Raw genomic sequence first — 25,013 nt, 5'->3', positions numbered from 1 at the left:
TTGTTAATTGAGTTTTACTATTCTTAATAAAATGTGGTAGTGACAATCGGGTATTTCCAAAGCCGCCAAGATGATATGTACTCCGTCTATCTGCGAATATAAGGCCACGTTTAACTGAGCACGTTTAAACTTTTGGATTTGGACGCGTGGTGATTAAGAATCTCTTTCTTCGTAGTATTGTTTTTTATGTTTGTCACTATTTAATATTATTTGAATCATTAGTAATGTTTTAATTGATTATTTATTGCATATCAATTTTATAAATTTGTTGTTATTGAGTTATCAAATATTTCCTCCGTCCAAAAAAAAAGAGCATATTGTCATTTTTGGTTGTCCATAAAAAATAGAGCACATCTAAAAAACGAAAATTTTCAACAACTTCTCTCCTACTAATAATATGGACCCCACTTTCCACTAACACTACTCCTCTCTTACTTTTTTCTATTCTCTCTTATTAATAATATGGACTCCACATTCCACTAATACTACTTCTCTTTTTACTTTATCAATTCCACATTAAACCCCGTGTCATTCACAATGTGTCCTTTTTTCGTGAACGGAGGGAGTATATAATAAAATATAAATAATTTAATTTGAATTGGTTTAATATTTATTTAAAAATAATTCTTTACATTTTAGGATTTATATATTGAAATTAGTACCAGAGATGTTTTTAGTTTTTTTTTATTAAATTCTAATATATTTTTAAAATGGGAGGTGATCAATTGCTAACTAATTAACAATCCAAAGCTAAGATTAATATTTGACCATTAGATTATGAGATCTAGTGGTTGATATAATATCAAGTATAATATATTTTAAATTTAAATAATTATTAAATAAAATTAAAGGGTATTAATGTGAATCCCCTCTTATTAAATTATCCTAAAACTTTAAATTTACATAACTCTCTCAATTTAAATTATTTTTTCGCAAAAAATATGTCAAATTAAAGGTAATTTTATAAGGATTCTAATGAGATGTCAATTGCATATGTTCCGACGATGTTTGGATGATGAAATTTGATGATTTTTATTTCAGTTTTCGTATATGTTGATGATTTGACGAAATCTCAATATAATGCATATAAAATCTCAATATAATGAATGTAAAATCTCAATATAATGCATGTGAAATCTCAATAAAACTGTGTTGATATTTTCATGTAATTGTGTTAAAATACTCATGTTTGTGTTGGTATTTGTAATACACTATGTTAATATAAAAAAAATACGAAAATTATGATAAGATGGTGAAGTTTGATGATTTTTATTTCAGTTTTCGTATATGTTAATGATTTGACGAAATCTCAATATAATGCATATAAAATCTCAATATAATGCATGTAAAATCTCAATATAATGCATTCTCAATAAAAATGGGTTGATATTTTCGTGTACTTGTGTTGAAATACTCATGTCATTGTGTTGATATTTGTAATACAATATGTTAATGTAAAAAAACAAGAAAATTATGATATGATAACAAAATGACGATCTTACCCTTTTGTTGATATTTTATCTACTATTTATTGAGATTCGTAAGATTTAATTTCATCCACTTATTTTAAAATCTAAAGGTAGAGATTTGGTCTTGATTTTGGATTATAATGTTATAAGCTAAAGAAGATAACTCTTTTTGAAATTTTATATGTTTATTTGAGCATTAAATAAAATTATAAATTTGATTCCTTTATAGGTGCCCGTGAGTAAATCAATTTTTTGAAATGACATAATTCTTTGTTTTTTTTTCTTATATTTTTGTACAATGTCATATAACGATATTGTTTATAATTTTTTAAATTAAGTTATAATCTAAGGTCAATTTTTTAAAATATCGTGGTCCTTGCATCGTAAGGACATGATACTAGTGTAGGAATAAAAGTAAAATTAATAATTTTTTTTGTTCATAAATTCATAATTTCATATTACTGTACCATAGAACAAGAAAAAATACAAAAAAAAAAAAAAAAAAAAATTTGAATAGTATATTAAGTAATAAATGATTTTGAGAGTATAAGTAGGGGTTGCAAATGTGTGGATTAGGTCATTATTGGGTCAGTCTAATAAAAATTTAATAAGACCTAATCCGAATATGACATTTTAAGGAAATCGTTAATCCGACAAAAACCCGAACACGACTCCATCTCTACATAAACCCATTAACGACATGATATAGTATGTGTTGACACGACATGATAACGACTCGAACATGATACTAAATTATTAAAACATGATATTACACGTTAAAAATCTGTTTTACACGACTTTAACCTAATTTACAAGAAATTAAATAAATTAAAGTAAAGCTTAATTTAAAAAAAATAATAAATAGTAATACTCCCTCCGTCCCTATGTAGTAGACGAGTTTCTTTGTAGCACAAGATTTAAGAAAAATTGCTTTAAGTGAGCTAAGTAAAATGAGAATAAAGTAGAAACAAAAAGATAAAGAGACGAAGAGAGAATAAAGTAAGAGATAGTAGTAAAGTAAGAGAGAAGAAATGTATCGCTTTTTGCCAAAAATAAAAATGACCCAGCTATAGTGGAACAACTCAAAGAAGAATGCAACTCAGTTGTAGAGGGACGAGAGAGTATTATGTTTTAATGGATTACTCGTATCCAACCCGCATCTAACTTGAAACCAATCCAAAATTATCAGGTGCTTAACATTTCAACTCGATAAAACCACACACCCAATAAGACTTTAACCCAAGCCTATTAATTTCGTGCAGATTCGTGTCAGATTATCATGTCATGTCGTGTTTGGAATGTCATAGCCATACCTCTTACACTTGCTCTGTGATTTTGATAAAACAAGGGTTTAGTAGCAAAATCACCCATATAACAGAGAACAATACAATAGTAGTAATTGGCTGGTAAAACTTTTTCTTGATGCTAGTGTAAGCATATGTTAACATTTTAACCAAAACATAGATTTAGTTCAACTCTCCAACTAAGACAGTGGATTTGGAGTTTACAAAAAACCAGCAAACATCAGCTTATAACAGGACACAAATAGCTCAAGGCTACACATAAAAAGTAAACAAAACAGCAGACAAACTTAGGCAGATTGCTCTGAATAAACTTATTGTTCAACACAGAGAAACATGTTACCTGATCAGCTGCAAGCCAGCATAGACCTTGGGTGATCAAACTGGGTCAAGTGGTGATCAAATGGCAATGGCATGACTCTCTCAAATGCCTCAACAAGCAGAGCAACCTTCTTCTTCTTAGCAGGGGCGAGCTTCGTCACCACTTGTCTTAGTGCATAATCCACCATCCATTCCTCTGAGTTCCTCCTCTCATTCACATCCTGATGCCTCAGATCAACCCTCTCCCCCTCCGCATCCTCCTCCACATCCAGGAAATTCGGTGCTCGTGGATTGAAACCTACCGCTTCATCGCCTTCCTCTGCTATCTTCTTCGAGCTAGCTGCAAACTGAAGCAGAGTAATCATGTCCTCTTTTGGAAGATATTCTTTAATTACAACATCTAATGAAGAAATTTCTTCATTTCTTCCTCCCCCTTTCTCTTCTTTTTCTTCTTCTTTTTGAAGAGGTGTTGAAATTTCTCTGCTTGAAAAGGCATCACACACCAGATATTCTTCATTTCTTCCTCCTTTTTCTTCTTCTTCTTCTTCTTGAAGAGGTGTTGAAATTTCGCTGCTAGAAAAGGAATTAGAGTCGAAGCCGCCGTTTTCATCAAAGGACTCCTGCGCGGCTTCATCAATCAAAACCTCATCGAAGCAGACAACTTTTTCCTCCACAAATTCGTGTTTGATTTCCATTGCATCCTCTGCTTTGTAATCATATTGCAGAAGCACGCCGTATCCATAACCACTCTCCCAATCCATACAAGTGTTATCATCGTCGAAGGATTCCTGATCAGAGACTCGCTCTTGCGGGGCCGTGTAAATTTCAACGAAGAAAGGATCATCATCGGGTCGAGCAGGGGGTGCTCGGGCCCGCCTGGCAGCCGAGATGAAGGAACTCAGGGGCGGGTGGCGGCGGCCGTTGAGGGAGCAGTAGGTGTAGGGGCAGACTTTGATATCAGAGTGGCCTTTTTTGTTAAGGGAAAGAAAAGGAGGAAACTTGGAGTCTTTCAAGGTGGAGGAGCATGTAGCTGTCTTTGCATCAACGGTCTTACTAGAGGGTTTGAAGCTCGGCTTCGTTGCGCTTTTCTTGCTCGACGGGGATGGTGATCTCGACTGCGGTTGCTCCTTTCTGGCGTCGGAGCTGGTGGTGGGCTTCATGTAGTTGGGCGTCGCCGCTTTGGGGCGCTTGATAGGGGCGGATTTCTTCATCTTCTTGGCCTTGAGGTCAGCGCCGCGAGGGCTCTTCGTGGCGGAGTCATGGTGATGGGTGTGGACGGGTTGGAGATGGAGGAGGGTGTGCTTTCTTTGCACCATGGTGGTTGTGTTTCTGGTTTGAAGATGGGAAATGGGAAATGAGAAGAAATGGTTGAAGAATGAAGATTCTAAGCTATCTTTCTTTTTGTGTTGTATGTGATTTGAATAAGTGGAAGATTAGTATTTTTTGGATGCCGACGCTCCACTAACCTAATCTTGGGCCCTCCATTTATATAAGAGTGTTGTCATATTAGTACTTGTTTACTATTTTGAATTGGGTAGTGGTACTTCCTTTTTTGTTTTAGGGTTAATCAAGATTTTATTATTTTTTATATATTTCATAAATTTTGTGAAATAGTACTTTCTTGTCCCATAGAAATGGACTAACCGGAGATGATATAAGTCTTAATGCATAATTGGTAAATTGGTAAAGTCACATAGAAGAATAAAAGAAGTTGAAATAATATAGTGATAGATGGAGTCCATAAATGATAAAGTAAAAAAAGAAGAGAATGTTTCCGTTAATGGATATAGATTATTTCTATTGGATGGATAAAAAGGAAAATTCAACCTATTTCTATGGGACGGAGGAAGTAGTACATAATAACTTTTTAATTCATAGCTAAATAGATTTTTCGGATTGGAGAACTAACGTGGCATGATTTTTTCCATATTAACGAAAAAATTTGGTATATGCGTATCATCTATTAAACCACTTTGAATGAGCATTGAGCTCAAATGGTATTAGATGTGTTTGTTTTGCTACAAATTTGAAATACAGTATGTTATTACTATTACTATAACAATATATAACACGCATCGAAAATCTAAATCAGATCAACGATTATTATATTTTTAATTAGTTAGCCCTAATATAAAGATATTTACTTTATGTGATAGCATAGATAGGTGAAAACATATTTGATACAATGATAAGAAGATCAAACAAATTTAAAGTTAATCAATCCATCAAAATAAATGGTATATTGTTCAATACTTTTTTAACTATTAATTTTTTATAACCCAATATAACTCACCCTCTATTATTGCCATAAATTATGACATGATTTTCTTATGTTCCAAAATTATCACTTTATTTTCTTATTGGGATGCCCATGAAAGGGAGTTTTGTAAATGTATAGACGTTGAGATTTCGTACTTCTAATTTATAAATCATAAACTTTGGCAGTAGCATTTTGAAATATAAATTCATATCATGGACTAATTGTGATTTGCTAACTAATTCTTGTATGGTCATTAAAAGCATCCCGAATGCTCCGGATAAGGGTTCGGGTTGGTCATACTAAGCATCAAATTTAAATACTTTATTCCTGGTTTTATTCTTCTTAATTGCTAATAATGGGACACTTAATTTAAAAATTGCCCTTGGTGTCATAAGCTTGACATTGTGTGAGAGAGAAAGGGGGTGTAATCTATTATACACGTGTTGCACTTCTCATTCTAACCCTAATGTCAAATAATTTTTTTTTTGGAATACTTATTTTGAGTTTTTAATTACCCGGGTTTATAGCTTTTAATACTATGAAAATGGAAGACTATCCATCATAGACATGATAACATCACGAATTTTGATCAATATATTGCATATGTTTAGACAAACAAAAAACTATACTTACTCCTTTCCTTAAAAAATTTGAATATTGGAATTGGCACTAGTTTTAATGTGTAATTAATAAAATAAAAGAGAGATAAAAGTTACGGTAAGTAGTCTTACTCTTAGTAGAGAATGAACTTCCATGCAATAAAGCCTAACCCGAACTCGACTTGTTAAGGATAGTATCAACCTGAAAATAAGAACTACCTTCAAACACAAACACAACCCACACCCGGCACGAATCTGTTAACGACACGATATAATATAGGTTGATACGACACGACAACAACACGATAACGATATGAACCTGATATTACACATTTTAAACCTGATATTATACGATTAAACCTGATATTATATGATTAAAACTTGATTTACACTATGAAAGTTCCGTTTTCATGATTTATTTGCAAATATTAAAGAATTAAAGTAAAGAATATTTAAAAAAAACAAAAAAATTAAAATAATAGGCTTATTTCTTAATGGATTATCCATATCCAACCCGCATCCAACCGAACCCATCCCAAAATTATCCAACCGAACCCAATCCAAAATTATCAGGTTCTTAACAGGTCGACACAACGACACCAATAAAGCTTCCTGCGGGTCAACCCAATAACAACACTACTGAAACTTATTAATTTCGTACGGAATCGTATCATGTCAACCATTACAAGTTCTAATAAGATCATGCATGTTACTCATGAATTATTTGGAGTAATTGAAGTCTTATTATTCCCGGTAGAATTTAATGGGAAAGATTTTATTAAAACTATTCAATTTATACTCCCTCTATCTCATAAAAATATGTGCACTCATTTTTATTTGTTCCAAAAAAATATGGGAATTTCCATTAACAAAAAACTATCTTGAACTCATTACTTATATACGTTAATTTATTTACAACTTATACCACTGTGGCCACCATTTTCAACTCATTAAACACAAATAATAATTTGAGTTTCACAATCTACTAACACAACTTTAACTACCTTTCTGCCTATATATTTTTCTTTACCAATTGTGCATTAATTCTTGTGTCATTTCAAATGCACATATTTTCATGGTACAGAGGAAGCATTAAGTTTAAGCATATACTTCTTTCGTTCCATATGACTCGCACCTTTTCATTTTAGATTGTAAATTTGGATTATTTTTTGTGTAATTAAATTTATATTTTAAGCGTAATGAGATATCACTTAAAATACTTAATTAATTCTAATATATTAATTAAAATTTTAAAATACAAATAATATAAATAGTTGGGACAAACCGAAATAGAAAATTACAAATAATAATCATTGTGATTGTACACGTTCAGAAACTAGAATTTCTTATTAGCCAATGCCCATACATATTAGGAATAAAAATACGCATTAGAATATAATTATTCACATGTGTAAACTACCGTTATAAAATCATGTACTACTAGTTATTCCTAGGGCTCGAGAAAAATACTGAAATATCGAAAAAATACTGAAATTGCTGAATTTTCAGTATACCGTGACTTTCGGTACGGTATGATACCTTACCGAAAGATTACGGTAAGGTAACGGTATGAAATTTCAAATACCGCGGTATACCGCTGCATACCGAAATTCGGTATATACCGTAAACTAAGGTATATACCACAATTATATATAACATATATTTTATATATTTTTAAATTATAAGATCTATTGTGAAATATAAATATAATTTATTCTAAAAACTCTAATTTTCTATTTTTATTGATGTTGAAAGTCATGTATACCGCAAAAGTACGGTATACCGAAAATGAGGTTCGGTATCGGTATGAAATTCGTCATACCGAAAATAAGGTATACCGAAATTCGGTATATCGTCTTTGGTAAGGTAAAGATATGATTTTTTCGCATACCATATTTACGGTAAGGTATACAATATGGTGGTTTCGGTAAGGTATACCGTACTTACCCACCCTTAGTTATTCCAAAAATTCAAAATGAAGAACATGGAAATGACGAAGGCGTAAAAGCGAACTGCATCAGTCCTCAGCCCATTTCTTATTATGAAAATAAGACCTTTCATAATCTTGCTACTTAATTTTTAGATCATCATATAAAGGTGAGAATATAAATTAGGACAAAAGATAAAGCACCAGAGATAAAAAAAAATAATAAAATAAGAGAGATTTAAGTTAAGAATAAGAATCAATCACTTATTGAATAAAGAATGAGTTGTCTCATTAGTCCCTAACGTTTAGATTTGTGACACCATAAACCCCTAATAAAAAAAAGTAGTCCTATATCATCCATAACATTTAATATAATCACGAACGTAAATTTTTTAGTCACTTTTCAGATGAAAATGCTTAAATAGATTGAAGGGCAATTTAGTCAAATTGTGCAAGCACTAGCACACCTATTCTACGTACTTCCACTACCCTTGTCAATTCTTAATCTTTTTCTTTCACCATTTCTTATTTTCAAAGCTATTTGTTTTACTTTCTTGTTTCCTTCACCTTTTCGTTTACTCGATCTTGTAGATACGTACGATATTATGAGGGATTCTAACCAATCATAATTATAAATTAATAACTTGTAAATTACATATTTAAGGATTTTTTTATAAATTAATAGTAATATTCTAAAAATATGAACAATTAATTAATCCAGAATTGTGGACATTCTCTATATATGTTTTTTCTCATAATACTACCAATGATCTTTTTTCCACCAAAATGCACCTATGTTTGACATGTTAGATAAACAACTACGGATGTCAATGTAGCCCGTAACTCGTGGGCTAATCCGAATAGCCCGCCAAATTTATAGGGCTAGGACTGGAAATGTCTAGCCCGATAAAATTAAAACTCGATTAGCTCGCACCTGATTAACCTGCAACCCGTTAGGGCCAGACTCGAAAATCCGATAAAATTTCTATTATTTTAAATTTTTTTACTCCTAATTCAACACTTCATTGATTAATTTTAACTAAATAAATAACTTTCAATTTTATATTAAATATACAAATGTCACGACCGCACTTGCTAAGGATAGCACAGTCGGGGAACCGTGACTAGGGGCGGGGATATATGAAACGGGGAAAGAAATAAGGGAAAATAAAATCAAACATTGGTTGGAGACATGACTAATCAAGTGCTGATACATAGAGGAAAAGATACTCGCTTATGAAAACTCGAGTAATTGTTTGTAAAAGTTTTCAAATACCAGAGTTTTGAACAAAATAGACTTGAGTCTTTTAAGATGCACAGCGGAAGGAAAAGAACGCGGTTCCATGTATGGAGACATGAACCTCCGAGAGTCCTAATCTGACTGAATTAAATGTATTGTTTCAATAGCACTTCCTCCACCACTTCGCTGCTCAACCTGCACATTTAGAAATATATGCAGAGCTGAGTACAAAATTACTCAGTGAACACATTGCCAAAAAAATACAAATATATATTTGAAAATATTGTCAAGCCATTATCACAGTAATACTCAGAGATTTTACTAAAAAGACCTGAGCTTACTAAAAATCATTTTTCAACTGCAGTCATTTTCTTTCTGTATTTTGCCATATCTGATCATCTTGTGCCGTAGAGATGGTGTTCTCTCACGGTCACATTAACATTCTTGTGCCAGGAAGGTGGCCACCTTCCTCGGTCACCAGACCTGCCCTCTGGCCATAGTTCTCCTGTGTACACTAGTCCAAGTAGGGACACCACCCTCACTTAGACCCGAATTCGATTCACATATCATCATTCATAATTCACTTGGCCTCACGCCAAAACAGATAGGCATCATACACAAAACATTTATGGCAAGACAACATCATTTGAAATGAGCAACGAACATAAGTTCGAGTTTTCACAAAATATCACTTCAAAAATAATTTGCATTTTTATCCACATTAATATGTAGGATAGAAAAGTTCACCTCATGCGCTTTCCAAATATTTTTGAAAATAATTCTCCACTTCACAATGTTACTTTCCTCTCAGTTCTCCCTTTTTTGGACAAAAATACAAGCTAAATTAAGCTTCAAGAATATATAATAAGATGATGATGTGCATTTGAATATATGCTTTTCTTCTATGGATCTCTATAATCGTACATTGATAAATTTGTCTTCATCTCAATTATTAAAATTTAATCCAAAGATTAATTTGACAGTTACATCGTTAGAAAATTGCAATGAAAGATCAATTCATGTATACAAATTTTAATTGAATCTTAATGTAAAACTTAGGCTAAAAGTCTGACATTAGATTTCCTCTTAATAGTTTAATTTTCGAAAACTAGGCCACGACGATCTTTTATTTACAGCCCAAAGAAATAAATAAATCTGGAATCGAGTCTCTATTAACTATTTACTGCATCTGTCTCTTATCAAATTGGAAATGGGGTCAGATTTATTTCTCACCTCTCTAACCCAAACAAATAAATTATTAGTCCAATAAGAAAAGAACTCATATATGTAAATACCCAAATTCATTATCTCTCATCATTCAACCTAACCTTAATTTGATGTGAGAGAAGCTCCTCCCCCTCACTACCTGATGCCGCCGTCGCTACCCTTCCGGCGCCGCCGTCTGCCGCAGCCTCCGGTGGCGTCCCTCTCTCTCTCCCTTTCCCCCTCCTCTATCTCTCCCTCTCTTCGGCTCCGCCGCCACCGTCCCTCTCTCTCTCGGATCCGCCGCCGCCACTGTGCATGCACAGGCGGCGGCTTCGGCCTCCTCCGTTCCTCGTGCTGCCGGAGCAGCTTCTCGGCGCCACTCCAGCCCTGGCCGCTGCCTCCTCACCAACTCCCGAGAGGTAAATTAGGTAAATTCCATTCTATTTCCTTTTTGGTTTTATTTCTAAAGATTTGATCTTTGATTTAAAGGTTTGGTGTGTAACTTGTAGATGGTGAAACTAATGACGGATCGAAGATATGGGGTTTCCACCGTGTCACGGGGTGCCTAAGTTCAGTGGCCGGAATCCGGCAGATTCATATTCAAGAGATAAGATTCTTAATTTATGCTTAGCTCGGTTGTAGGACTTGGATTATACATGTTATATGAATTTGAACAATTATCTTGCATATTGAGATTTGATGGTGAAACATGGTGTTAAACTCGCTGTGCATTGTTGATTTCAGATTTGGGCAGATTCTACTTTCTCTTTAGATATGCAAATGCTTGTACATAAGAAGGAAAGAAAGGCTTGGGATTTACCTTTTGATGTGAAAAAGTATCGTTGGATCGTTGGGCTCGACTCTATTATTGTGTGCAAATCTCCATCCTTGTACTCCTCTATTCTATGTTGTGTTAGTATGTGGGTGTGAAGAGAATTTTAGAATGTTGGATAGTGATGTGTGCTTGAAGTGCAAAGCCTTGGGGTTTATATAATTGATGTTCCTTTGCAAGTTGCTATGCAAGTGGTGGGGGGAGCTTAAACTTGGGGAAGGTTTTAAGTTTTAACATGGGGGAGGTTTTACCTTGGGGAGTTTTACTGCCAAACAAAAAAAAATGTCCTAATCTTATATTAGGATTATAGCATTTAATGCTAAGTTGATAATAACCGTTAGATATCACACTACTTGCATCTCCATTGCCTTCATGAAATCTCTATGGATTTGATCAGAGATTTCCAAATCTAATAGTATGATTTTTATAAGATTTCTCTTAATATGAATAATAAATGCTAGTATCTTACTCCTTCTAACTCTCTCTCATCATGTAGGAGCACTAATTTGAAGAACCTTGGCTATTTCTTGGAGTAGGATGCAACCATTGAACGGGCTATCTGAGGCTTGCATCTCTCTCCTCAAATTGTAAAAGATTAAAATTTGATTCTTTTGTAATAGTATTAGATTGTATCGGGCATTGAGAACTTTTTATTTTGGATTTATTCTTGTATTTTCACTTGAAATAATCGGGGTAGAACAACAACTATTATTGTATGTCTCGTCTTGATTCCTTTATAGCTCAATATTGATTCATTCAAAATATAAAGGGCAGGTTCTTGATTTTATAAGAATCACTTAGTTGATATTATTTAATGTTAAGCTAATAATAATAATAGTAATAGTAATAATCATACGTTTTGAAGGTCTAGGTTGTTACAACAAATTATATATTGAATTTTTATTAAAATAATAATTAATAAATAAATTAAAAACTTTAAATTCAAAAAAAAAATATTTAAATTTCTAAAACATGCATTAAAATTCAACGAAATATCTCAAATATTAGTATTTGATCATGTTTATAATTGAGTTTAAGCATATATCTCAAATATATCATAATTACATGTTTTATATTGTTGTATGCATATTAGTAATTTTAATCATTATTTGTTGGATTGATCGCGTGTTAATATTATCGATAGCAACCTGATTAACCCGTTGAGCTAGCCCAAAACCTGAGCTTTTAGGGTTAGGGTTGAACTTTTATAACCTAAAAAAAATCACAATCCGATTAGCCCGCACTCGATTGACCCGCAATCCGAATAGGGCCGGCCCGAAATCCGACGGGCCGGCCCGATTGACATCCCTATAAACAACCCATAATATATTTTACCTAATACTACTATATATTTTGATTGGATTCATTAATTATATCGATATTTCTTTACATTTATATGGTAAATTAAAAGGATAAAATATAATGAGTTGGAAAAGTTAGTGGAATATGATGTCCATTTTCTTATATTTGTTTTATAATACTTCCTTCATCTATAAAAAAAAGTTCCATTTGACATGAGTTTTAATGAGAAATTAGTAATGTAGGAGAGAAGAAGAAAAAATAGGTAAAGAAAGAGAGTTATGGAGAAAAAATAGGTAAAGTATGAAAGAGAGGAGAAAAAGTGGCAAAGAGATAAACTTTCAATTTTTAGAATTTGGACTATTTTTTGTGGACATCCCGAAATGAGAAAAATGAGACTATTTTTCATGAACGGAGAGAGTAGAATGTGAGTGGAGTAAATTAGTGGAATGAGAGACCTAGTTACTATTTATATAAAAGTGAAATATAACTCTTATCATATAACGGACTAAATAATAAAATGTAACTCTTATTGTGGAACGGAAGAAGTACTCATTTGCTAAGAATTCATGGTATCTCACTCTGTTATTTAATTTTGTGTTCAGACGCCGCATGAAACATCAAAACCATAATATTCTCTTGGAATTAAATTTACATAAAAATTGCTTGAATCTATCCTTTAAGAATGTAAATAAGGATGCGTGGTCAAAATCTCACGCTCTCTATTTTCTATTGTGTTGTTATTGTCTATTTCTCTGACTAAAGATAATATAGGCGGTCGGATTCTGTTTACTAGAAAAAAAAAGGAAATTGTCGGCCGAAAGGGGCCTCGCATGTAGCCCCACTGTGGGGCATATGTCAAACACCATACTAATCCGGTTCGATACACTTCTTTTATCTAAAGAAGGTATACGTCACCATCACACTTAGGGGTGCTTAACGATTCTTTAGTTTTCGGTTAATCAGAATCGGAATCGGAATCGGCCGGTTAATTAAAGAACCGAAAATCAGAAAATCAGTTCCGATTTCGATACTGGTTTCAACTTTTTGTATAAAACCGGTTCCGGTTCTAACTGGAATTGACCGGTTCCTAATCGCGAAACGAATTACAATTCAATTTATTTTTTTATAATTTAATATACTAATAAATCTAATTTAATTGAATTAATATTGAATTCAAATAAAATAATTTGAAATATTGTTTGATTTTAAGATTTGAACAGTGTTAAATTTGGGATGAGAGTATAACTAAATGGAGACATGTTGCATTCAAGATCGAGTATAACTAAATGGAGACATGTTGCATTCAAGATCATTCTATTAAATGATACTCCTACATTTCATCTCTCTAAATGCCGTACATTGTCATCATAATTCAACTTGTACATTTTTTTATAAGATATCCAAGGCTAAGTATTTAGTACCCTCAGTGGAAACATGCTGAAAAATTCATTTTTCCATAAAAGAAGTTTTGAAAAGCCACCGTTGAGTGAACGCGGAGTTTTGTATTAAAAGACCTGAATACACTAAACATTTCATACGTAAAAGTTCGATCGATCTATGTTCCATTAAAAACTAGTACTCCCTCCGTCCCATAATAGATGTCACACTTTCCTTTTTAGTTTGTCACACAAAAGATGTCACATTTCTTTTTTTGGAAAATGTCCACTCTCACATTAATATAAATATACTATTTTCTCTCTGCACCTAACACACAAAACAATATTTCCTAAAATTTCGTGCTATTTTCCAACTATGTCATCTATTATGGGACGGATGGAGTATTAAATATGAACATATGTGAACCGAGAATGTGGCCAAATTCCACGACAATAACCGGACTGGCCAACTTGAAAAATGACCCCCGATTTCCAGTTGTGTACACTAATCCGAGTAGGGATGCACCCCATAATAGGACTTGAATTCGATTATAATATGAAGCTGATAAGCATTTCATAAAACCAAACATAGCACGACAAAACGTACATTACATCATTTTCACGTAAAATCGTACTTGAAACATAATTCGTCGTTTAGTAAGATAACTCACCTCATATAAATCCATAATTTTTCTTTCCGAGTGGTCTTAAATAGCGTGCAGGAAAAAACTTTTTTTTAAAAACATGAACGCTGAACAGACTTTAAGAAATCCTTTTACCTGAAAGAATGAAAGCATCCTACGTGGTGTTCATCTTATCTTTGCTAAACATGAGGCTCTTTTTATTTACCAGGAAAGTAAAGTTAACAAGGAAAATGATTCTTAGGAATATGTTTATTGGTAACGATGTCAATCTAACCCGAAACCCGCGAGTCGATCCAAATAACCCGATAGAATCGTAGGGTTAGGGCCGGAAAATCGTAACCCAAATATATAATAGGGCTACACAGGCTAACCCGTTCAGGTCAGTGGGTTATGCGGGCTGGCCCGGGTGGGTTGCGGGTTAGCCCATGGGTTGAGCATTTAAAATAAAAATATAATTAAAATTTTGGGTTATATACTTATATGAAGTATATATGGTAATTACAATAATAAAAACAACGTTGATATGAAGTATATATGATAATTACTGTACAATATTAAAGCAGCATTGATATGAAGTATATATGGTAATTATGTATTCTCTCTCAAATTGAAAGTTATGGTTATATGGAATATAGATGTTATTAATATTTACTCATATTAAATGCCGCATTACGTCTTTGTTCTCGAAGAGAATGATCCGGTTGAAGCTTCAAACGTTATTGATGTAGAAGAATGTCATTCAACTCCATAGAATTTATTTTTGACATACTACTATCTATTCTATCTCTTTTAACTACTCAGAATTTATTTTTTGGGTATATAATTAAGAATGTCATTGAACTCCTTTTAAATGCATGATTTTCATTTAACTGTAGTAAGATTCACGTGTTCTTCTAATTAGCGATATGTTTGTGTATTTTGTTTCAATTTTCAATTGTTATTATTTTATTTCTCTTGATCACTTTGATAATACTTTTCTAATTTGCGATAATCTGTACTTATTTTTTTACAAGTTCGAATATTGGATTGGATAGAAAGTAACACATAAGATCACTTTTGACCCGAATAGCCCGTGAGTTAGCTCGAAACCCGGAAATTTAGGGTTAGGGCCAAAAATTTATAGCACAAAAAGTTAACAACCCGAATAACTTGCAGCCAAATAGCCTGACAACCCGAGTGGATTGGCCCAAACCCGAACGAATTAGCCCAATTGACATCCCTATTTATTGAAAATATATTTTCTAGAAGCTTTACTTTCCTATGTTTTGTGACAATATACTGTCACAAACATGTGTGGGTGTGCGTGCGCTTTTTGAGTTATTGGTAGTATAAGGGCATCTCCAACCCATACTGCAAAACCAAAATTTGAGGGAAGAAGCACCTCCAACCCAGCACCCAAACGCATCGCATATACTCCAAATTATGCAGTTTTCAACAGTGATACACCATATATGCAGTAGCACTGTAGCTACTGCATTTCACTTTTTAAACTTCCTGAAAATTGCACTTGGCTCCCCTCATCTTTTGTATTTTCGAATTAAAGCAAAGAGGATTCATGATTGAAACACTTGAGAAGAAAATTTGGAGATGCTGATACAGAGAAAACCAAAAGAAAAAGAAGGGGAAGAGAAGAAGACTGCGCTGAAGAGAGAATTAGGTTTAAATTAGGTTTAAATTTGTTAATGGGCCGGGCTAATTAAATTTGTTTTTATTACGTGGTGTAGGTGGAGTATTTAGATTTGAGGTATGCTAATTAATTAATGTATCTATCTTCATGTTATCATATGTAGTATTTATTTGATCTAGGAGATGCACGGTTACTATTTAGTTAAAAAATTAATTAATATTTATCTTATTTTATATAAATTATAAGTAGTATTAATTATTTATTTTGTATGATTTGTGGTATTATATTTAATATAATATTTAATATTATAATACAATAAATTCAATAATAATACAATATTTAGTAATAAAAACATAACACAAGTGGTCATACAAATGGAAATTACGTTGCAATGAAATTAAAAAAACACAAACAACAAATTACAATAACAAAATGAAAAACATAATCTAATAATCCGGTAAACCCGAACCGGATCCTCCTATATTATTGAAATACGAAGAATATGTTCCAGTGGCATAGTCATTTGGTTGTTCTTGTTGTTGAGCTCTTTTTTGTAAAATGCGTCTTTTCTCGGCTTGAAAATAAGCACGACTATCAGGATCGACTATGGAGCTCAAGTCCATAGCCATGATTTTATTTTCTTCCCTCGTAGTTTTGAGATCATTGTTGTTCTTTTGTTGTTTCAAAAAGAGAGCCATATTTTCGTGTGCTTGTTTCATGCCCGCAGCATATTGCTCATTTTGTTTTTCTAGAGTAGCAATAATTGATTCTGAGTTATCAGACTGTTTTTTCTTAAGTTTAGCCTTCTTCACTCCAATAGGCCTTGATGAAGAAGAACCACCAAGGATTTGTTCCTCGCCATCATCACAGCTCATAGGAAATGAAGACAAAGTTTGTGAGCCATGCAAAGTATGAGCCTGACTTTCTGAATCAGAATTTTGCATCCCACGTGATGCTTGTTGTCTAGAGTTCTCTGCACAATCTTTAAATTTTTCAAAATTTTTAATCATATCCCAAACATGAGAAAATTTCCAACCCGATTTGTAATTTGAATCTGTCTTGAGCATTTGCATGACTTCATTCATCTACAAATAATTATAATCAATTAATCGCATGTACAAAGAGAAAATGAAACATTAAAATATGATTAAAGACTCACTATGTCTGCATTTGAAGCACCGCTTCGGTTTCTTGCTTCAGCAGCTCGGATACATCCATGGAATTTTTTTGTTGCTTTCTCGATAGCTTGAATACGAGCCTGCATAGATCTTTGCGTACGCTCTGGCCAAGTCTGATCTCTACCTTCATTGAATCCCTCTTCCACGCGCTGCCAGAATCGTTGTCCTGATTGTGATATCCCTACTCTAGGATCTTGTGAAATTTCCATATAAACTTCACACAAAAGTTTATCTTCATTCTCTGTATAACTTTCTTTACGAACTGATATTTTGTGAGGAAAAGATAAAGATAACAACTGAGATGAGATAATTGTGGTGTTGTGGTGTCTTATATTTATAGATACAAAATTATTATTCTAGTTTTTGAATGGATGGCTAAGATTTAAATATGCACATTTTATGAGTAACTACGATTGAAAGCACGCGGATTGTGCTTCTTTTGTTTCCGGATTTTGAATGAATGGCTAGGATTTAGATCTATATTTCCGATGAGTGGCTACGATTGAAAGCACGCGGATTGTGCTTCTTTTGTTTCCGGATTTTGAATGAATGGCTAGGATTTAGATCTATACATTTTATGAGTGGCTACGACTGAAAGCACGCGGATTGTGCTTCTTTTGTTTCCGGATTTTGAATGAATGGCTAGGATTTAGATCTATATTTCCGATGAGTGGCTACGATTGAAAGCACGCGGATTGTGCTTCTTTTGTTTCCGGATTTTGAATGAATGGCTAGGATTTAGATCTATATTACGAGTGGCTACGACTGAAAGCACGCGGATTTTGGTTTTGTATAATCATTATAAATTGAAGGCATGTTTTGATTATTTATCACCAATCAATCACTCAACTTCATCTATCCTTCACAATGAATCCCAATTATATTTCCAATAGCTCTTCATCTTCTGATGAAGATGCTGAAAATTCTCATATGATGTACACTTATTACAACCAATATATACAGGATATGCAACGTAGAATCAACAACAACAATATGTTGATTCAATACCTTCGTGACAATCAACGTCCACAAATATATCGTGGATCAGTTCCAGGGCATAATGTCATCAACCGTGACCGAGAGGGTGCTCACGCTAGATTGTACAATGATTATTTTGCAGATAATCCATTGTATAATGAAACCATGTTTCGTAGGAGATTCCGGATGTCTCGTCCATTGTTCCTTCGTATTGTGGATGCAGTTAAGGAACACGATGTCTACTTCATGCAACGACCAGATGGACTCGGAAGGCTTGGACTATCATCTCTTTAAAAGGTAACAGCTGCTATTCGTATATTGGCATATGGTGTACCAGCTGATGCTTGTGATGAGTATGTGAAAATAAGTGAGAGCAGTGCGATCAAAAGTCTAAAATGTTTTTGTCGTGCAATAATAGAAATTTTTTCAACTCAGTATTTGAGAAGTCCGACAACTAATGATATTGCTAGACTTTTATATATTGGAGAGCAACATGGATTTCCAGGGATGTTAGGCAGTTTAGATTGTATGCATTGGAAATGGAAAAATTGTCCTACAGGATGGAGCGGTTCATATTCAGGCCGTAGTGGAAGTCCTACAATTATCCTCGAAGCTGTGGCAGATTACGATCTTTGGATATGGCATGCTTATTTTGGATTGCTGGGCAGCAACAACGACATCAATGTGTTAGATTCCTCTCATCTTTTCTATAATCTCACTCAAGGTATTGCTCCTCCTGCTCATTATGTTATTCAAGGCAAAGAATACAATATGGGTTATTACCTAGCTGATGGAATATACCCAAAATGGGCTACTATTGTGCAAACAATTCAAGAGCCTCGTACCCCAAAGACAAAATATTTTGCTAAGAGGCAAGAGGCATGTAGAAAAGATGTAGAACGTGCATTTGGTGTTCTTCAATCACGTTTCTCAATTGTAGCCGGACTAGTACGGTATTTGGGTAAAGAAGTGTTGCGTGACATAATGATTGCATGTATAATTTTGCATAACATGATAGTTGAAGATGAGCGTGACCTGAGTTCTCCAATCGAAGTTGAAAGGGATGTACCACAACCAGAAGTTGAGATGACGACAAATGAAGATGTTCAATTTCAAGAGTACTTGACTCGGTATGCTGCAATAAGAAATAAAAGTGCACATCTAGAACTTCGAAATGCATTAGTTGATCATTTGTGGGAAAATTTCTCAAATATGGAGTCTTGAATTTAGTTATTTCTTATCTGTTGTCTCATGTTTTATGTAACTTTGATGTGATCTCTCTAAATGTATTTTAGTTTATGTTTGAATGTTATTAATGTATCTTAATTTTGTATTTTTTATTGAATATATAATATATTTAAATATATATATATATATATATATATATATATATATATATAAATATACAAAATTGTATTAAATTATTTAATTATATTTGGGAAATTATTGACAAAGTGTTGTGGGGTTAATATGTAATTTAAATAAATATGTAGGTAAGATTGAAAAAGTAAAAAAAGTAGGTGAATATGGAATATTCTTTTGGATTTGGGTTTGGTGTAAATAGGTTGGAGTAGAATTACTGTTTGATGTGACAGAACTGGAAAAATGAGTTTGGGTTTAGTGTAAATGGGTTGGAGATGGCCTAAGTACACATGCAATTACACAAACAAATCATTTAAAATGGACAAATTATATGCAGCGAATTAAAATAACACATATCACATATACTAAATTCATGAACTGAAAGGAAAAAAAGAAGAAGAAAGATCTATGGAGAACTTATCAGGAAAATTACCACAAAATTGAAAGATATAAACGACAAATTATATGCAGCGAATTAAAATAACACATCACATACACTAAATTCATGAACTGAAAGGAAAAAAAGAAGAAGAAAGATCTATGGAGAACTTATCAGGAAAATTACCTCAAAATTGAAAGATATAAACGACAAATTATATGCAGCGAATTAAAATAACTCATCACATACACTAAATTCATGAACTGAAAGGAAAAAAAGAAGAAGAAAGATCTATGGAGAACTTATCAGGAAAATTACCACAAAATTGAAAGATATAAACGGAGAGAACTCGATAGAGGTCAGAAATCGACGGAGGCGATAGCATAAATTGCAAATAAGAGATACGCAGAAGAGAAATCGGTAGAAATACATAGAAGATAGTAGAGAACATACTTTTATCGTATCTTTTGTTTTGCATATTTTTTAAAATCCTCAAATTAGGAAAGAGAATAACAACTTTAGGTTGAGGAATCGTAATCTCATTTTTCTACTAACTTTTCCTGAGTTAGAAATTATATTACTTTCCTTGTTTTCTTAGTATTAAAACATTGAATTTTCAAATTCCATGGATCAGATCACTTTCCGAATTAGAATTTTGACAAACAAACGGAGCCTAAGAGAACTCTGAAGTTCCTTTATTTAATTAAATCATGAAATTTTATTAGTTGTGTCAATTAATTCGGAAGCGATATATTCTTTAATATAATCATTCAGGAAGGTAAATAATCCAGAATTTAAGATGTCGTGTAGGAATTAATTAATATGCCCAATAATTATTTTAAACCAGTCAACTCAAAAATTCATCCCAACAAATAAAACAATCCAACGAAGTGTAATTCGACGAGCAACAGACCGAATAGTAAAGACGTCACAAGACTCACAACGGTAACATAAACTATCGAAGATTTATAAAAATCTATATACTTTTTCTAAGCAAAACTAATATTTATACAAAATATATATCCTACTTGGGTCTTGTTAGGTTGAGATTATTTAGCTAAATTGAGAAATGAGATGCAATATGGGCCACTAATCCACAAGCTAAACAAAATGTCAACAAATACAACATTATGTCAACAAGGGGGTAAAATTGTAATTTCATAATTAAAAAAAGCGTGAAACATCCAAATTGTTTTCAAACCAGCTTCTGAAATTTCTCTAAAATCTCTCTTCAAAAATCTCAAATCTCGCTCATCTTCATACAATTCGAATCCCTTCAAATTCTGCAAAATCTCGCTGATATTCAAAATCTCGCTGCTATAAATGACGAATGAAGAGGAAAATCGGAAAGAATCGGTTGAAAAATCAATTGAAGCTAAGGAACAGAAGTCAAAATCGGCGTTGCATGAAGCCAATTCTTCAGGTTAAGAAATTGATTCAAATTTTAAGTATATTGCTTTGATTTTGGTATTTTAATAAACATCTCGATTTCGTTTTTTATGAATTCGATACTTACTGAATTTTTTGTTGATTTGCGATTGTAGAATCGGAAAAGATGGCAACGAAAAATGCAGCTGTAAAAAAAGGAATAGAAGAAGCTTCACCTTCCAGTTAAGGATTTGTTTAAATTTTTAAGATTATTGACATTCTATATACTAGCTATTGACATAACTATAATAATATACTGTTGACAGTAGTATATGCTTGTTTGAATAAGTATTGACATATTGTATGCTTGTTAGAGCGACTGTAGAAAACATACAAATGTATGGCTGTAGTAGTATGTCAACAACTATAGACATAGAGTATGCTTGTTTCAATGGCTGTTAGAATGGCTGTAGAAAACATATGTATGGTTATAGAAGTATGTCAATAGCTATTGACATATTCTAAGCTTGTTTAAATAATAGTTGACATAGTAATATTTATATAAACAGAGTATACTTGCCATAAACTTTATAAGATAATCAACAGGTTATGTCAACTTTAACTGTTGACATAATAGTAATAATATAATTGTTCTAACTATATATAGAAAATACCTTTTAATGACAGAGCATACTTAATGCCTGAAATTCTGTTAATTGTGCTTGGTATATCTAATGAAATAATTTTAGTAATATACACACACTTGATGTCAACAGAGTACACTTGTTATTGTCATGATACTTTGTATAATTGATATAGATTTATTATGTTTGATTTTAAACCAGAAAACAGAAGAACATCCAAGCGAAAAAGGAGTACCTCAGTATCTCAGAAAGAGTTAATTATTGTTAACAAAAAGCAAAAGAAAAGTGTAGAGGATGGAAAACAGATTGTTATTGCTGAAAATCTATCTCAAAGACTTCTAGTGAAAAGGAAGCCGATGTATTTTGTTGTTGCAATAAGCAGACTGAATGAGGAACATATTAATTCTGTGAAGGAGTTGGGTTTCAAGAGTGTCCTACATTTCAAGATTGATTACATTCCTAACAGATTAGCATTAGTATTATTAAAAAATTTTGAAGTGAATAAGTGCAAGATAAAGCTTAACAATGGTAAAAAAATTCATATCACTGAAGAGGATGTGGAGCTTGTATATGGATTCCCAAGAGGTGACATTACTTATTCTAGAGATAAGTGTAAAAGTAATGCAGCTTTCATGAGGAAGATAGCAAAGAAATGTGGTACGAAAAAAGAAAGTGTGAACCATAACGATGTTTTAAAGGTTATGTTGAATGATCTTAAAGGAGGAAGGCAGTTTAAAACAATGTTTTTGTTATTGCTAGAATCAACATTGATTGAGCAATCAACATGTGGAATGGTAAAATCTAAGATTGGAGAGATAGTTGATGATCTGGATAACGTGAGAAATGTAAATTGGTGTTCGTATGTAATATCTGTTCTCAAATTTGCAAAACAAAATTGGTCAATCACAGAGAAGAATGCATTTGCTGGACCACTTCCCTTCCTTATGGTATGTTTTACATTTTGCATTGTTGATTATTAACATTATTACATTAGGTTGTGTGTGTAGTTGATATAGCTCGTACTATAGTTCAAATAAGCTGTATTAGTTATTTTAAGTGGCTTGTGTATTGAGTTGACACGACACAATAGTAATTGACATGCATTTTTTAACATATGCAGCTCTGCTACTTAGACAGAGTTATACAAGACAAGCGTCTTGTTCCTCGGACATTTCTATTAATGAAAGGATGGAAAAGTGAGCATCTTCAGGCTAGAGAAGATAGAGAGATTAGTGCAGGAGTTTTTGGTTTAGGAAATGTAAAGAAGAGATACATTCGAAATGAAGAGCAACAGCAAGAGAATGTAGAACAAAGTGTTGATGTAGATGACAGTGGAGTGGGGTCTTCTTCTCAGAACATACTCCCATCAGATATGGTGAAAAATGTTTTAAAATACATCAATCAGATAAATGATGGCAGGACCAATCTTGTTAGAGTCCTCAAAGAAGCTTCTTCACAGATCAAGAATAATGATTTATTCGGATTTGTTTGTGACATTGCTAGAAGCGCAATTGGAAGCCAAAAATCTCCGGTTGTATCTGTGAGTGACACTTTCCTGCATTTGTCCCAGTCATTTAATATAGATGACAATGTTGGTGTTGATAACTGGAAAGCGGTGTTTGCCTCAATACGGAATGCTGAAAAAGAAAACGAAACACTTGAAGATTTGAATGAATTTCCAACTTTCAGATTGGGAGGTTTCTTCGATAAAGTAAGCACATAATCAACCTATATTTAGATTAATACATCATTTTGTTGATACATTGTTGAACTAATTTTTGAACAGGCTGTAGAAGAAAGAAATAGAGAAAATTTACCTACATCACCAGTTGATAATCCTGAAGAGGTCAGACAAACTGTTGAAGAAGATGAACAAAACAAGGAGAACATGATGTGTGATGGTGATAATGAATCAAACTCTCCTATCTTGACAGCCGTACTAGGATCTCCACACACAGCATCCCCATCTCTACAACAACAAGAAGCCAATGCTTCAGAGCATGTCAACAATCAAGCATCAGTTTTAGGATCTGGGAACAGAGGAAGTGAGATGGAAATTCAGTACAAGTTGAAGCTGATAGGGCATCACCAACTACTGAATATGCTGGACATGTCAATACTCAAGAATCAATTATGGAATCTGAGTTGGAAATGCAAGAAGAAGTTGAAGCTGATAGGGCATCACCAACAACTGAATCTTCTGGACAAGTCAATAATCAATCATTACTTATAGAATTTGAAAACAGGAGTAGTGAGTTGGAAATTCAAGCAGAAGATGAAGCTGATAGGACATCACCAACAAATGAATCTCCTGCACATGTCAATATTGAAGCATCAATTATAGGATTTGAGAACAGGAAAAGTGAGTTTGAAATTCAAGCAGAAGATGAAGCTGATATAGACTTAAGAACACAAAATGCCTTGCATCTATTATCAAAAGCATGTACTGACTTTGAAATCAACAACAATGAAGAAGCAATCAAGGCAACAAATGTTATTGTTGATATCATAAATGAACATGTACAGTTTATAATGATTATATTAAACTCTTGAATATTTTTATATGATTTTATATTAGTTATTAACATTGTGGATATCATAGTTGACATAGATAAAAATATAATTGACATGGTATAGCATGGAGTTTCAGGAAGACAGGGAGGATGCAGCTGCATGCTCAATTGTTGAGTATATGATGAGAGAGGGTATTGAAACATTGGATGACACTCCTCCTGAATCCAACATACAAATACAAGAACATAAAGGGAAAGAGAAGATGCATGAGGAAAAAGAAAAAACTCCTGAAAACACGGAAAGAAGAATGATTGTTTACAAGGTAAAAAAATGGAAGAATTATTGTTTACATTGCTTGTAATAGTTGTTAAAATGTAATTGACACGGTTATTGACATGATATGTAGTGCAGTTGACATGATATGTAGTGTAGTTGACATAATAATATTAGTTATTGAAACAGTTAGTGTAATATAGTTGACATGAT

General features: G+C 33.0%; 3 protein-coding genes and 2 long non-coding RNA genes across 6 annotated transcripts; 2 read left to right on the top strand and 3 right to left on the bottom strand.

The window, feature by feature from the left end:
* Positions 1 to 2,868: 2,868 nt before the first annotated feature.
* Positions 2,869 to 4,500, bottom strand: LOC125217784 (uncharacterized). Its single transcript, XM_048119319.2, has one exon. It carries the CDS (start codon positions 4,405 to 4,407, stop codon positions 3,118 to 3,120), a length of 1,290 nt encoding a protein of 429 aa, XP_047975276.1. The 5' UTR covers positions 4,408 to 4,500; the 3' UTR covers positions 2,869 to 3,117.
* Positions 4,501 to 9,035: 4,535 nt separating this feature from the next.
* On the bottom strand, positions 9,036 to 11,867 carry LOC125223010 (uncharacterized). Its single transcript, XR_016134725.1, has 3 exons — positions 11,144 to 11,867; positions 9,865 to 9,934; positions 9,036 to 9,312 (listed from the first exon to the last, which is right to left on the bottom strand). It is a non-coding gene; the product is annotated as an uncharacterized LOC125223010 (long non-coding RNA).
* LOC125223008 (uncharacterized) lies at positions 10,040 to 11,871 on the top strand. 2 transcript variants are annotated; one of them, XR_007176648.2, is made up of 2 exons: positions 10,040 to 10,742; positions 10,833 to 11,871. It is a non-coding gene; the product is annotated as an uncharacterized LOC125223008 (long non-coding RNA). The 2 variants fall into 2 exon arrangements; XR_007176647.2 differs by having other exon boundaries at positions 10,040 to 10,751.
* A 4,615-nt stretch (positions 11,872 to 16,486) lies between these two features.
* LOC125218296 (uncharacterized) lies at positions 16,487 to 17,561 on the bottom strand. Its single transcript, XM_089062270.1, has 2 exons — positions 17,264 to 17,561; positions 16,487 to 17,189 (listed from the first exon to the last, which is right to left on the bottom strand). Exons 1-2 carry the CDS (start codon positions 17,489 to 17,491, stop codon positions 16,551 to 16,553), a joined length of 867 nt encoding a protein of 288 aa, XP_088918396.1. The 5' UTR covers positions 17,492 to 17,561; the 3' UTR covers positions 16,487 to 16,550.
* Positions 17,562 to 18,142: 581 nt separating this feature from the next.
* LOC125217808 (uncharacterized) lies at positions 18,143 to 19,567 on the top strand. The gene has a single exon (XM_089062390.1). The coding sequence runs from the start codon at positions 18,768 to 18,770 to the stop codon at positions 19,482 to 19,484; it is 717 nt and encodes a 238-aa protein (XP_088918516.1). The 5' UTR covers positions 18,143 to 18,767; the 3' UTR covers positions 19,485 to 19,567.
* The last annotated feature ends 5,446 nt before the right edge of the window (positions 19,568 to 25,013 follow it).

Source organism: Salvia hispanica, chromosome 1, assembly GCF_029641045.1.
Source record: "Salvia hispanica isolate PSC_SH4W2 chromosome 1, Shi_PSC_v1, whole genome shotgun sequence".
In the NCBI taxonomy this organism is placed as follows: Eukaryota; Viridiplantae; Streptophyta; class Magnoliopsida; order Lamiales; family Lamiaceae; genus Salvia; species Salvia hispanica.
Note: the sequence above shows the minus strand (reverse complement) of the source record. Positions and strands in the feature narration are given on the sequence as shown.

What these genes read in the sequence shown, in the direction of transcription:
- LOC125217784 (XM_048119319.2), bottom strand. Translation starts at nt 4,407, where the DNA reads ATGGTGCAAAGAAAGCACACCCTCCTCCATCTCCAACCCGTCCACACC.
- LOC125218296 (XM_089062270.1), bottom strand. Translation starts at nt 17,491, where the DNA reads ATGGAAATTTCACAAGATCCTAGAGTAGGGATATCACAATCAGGACAA. An exon ending in GTGCTTCAAATGCAGACATA is followed by an intron (nt 17,190 to 17,263) that starts GTGAGTCTTTAA and finishes AATTATTTGTAG; the next exon opens with ATGAATGAAGTCATGCAAAT.
- LOC125217808 (XM_089062390.1), top strand. Translation starts at nt 18,768, where the DNA reads ATGTTAGGCAGTTTAGATTGTATGCATTGGAAATGGAAAAATTGTCCT.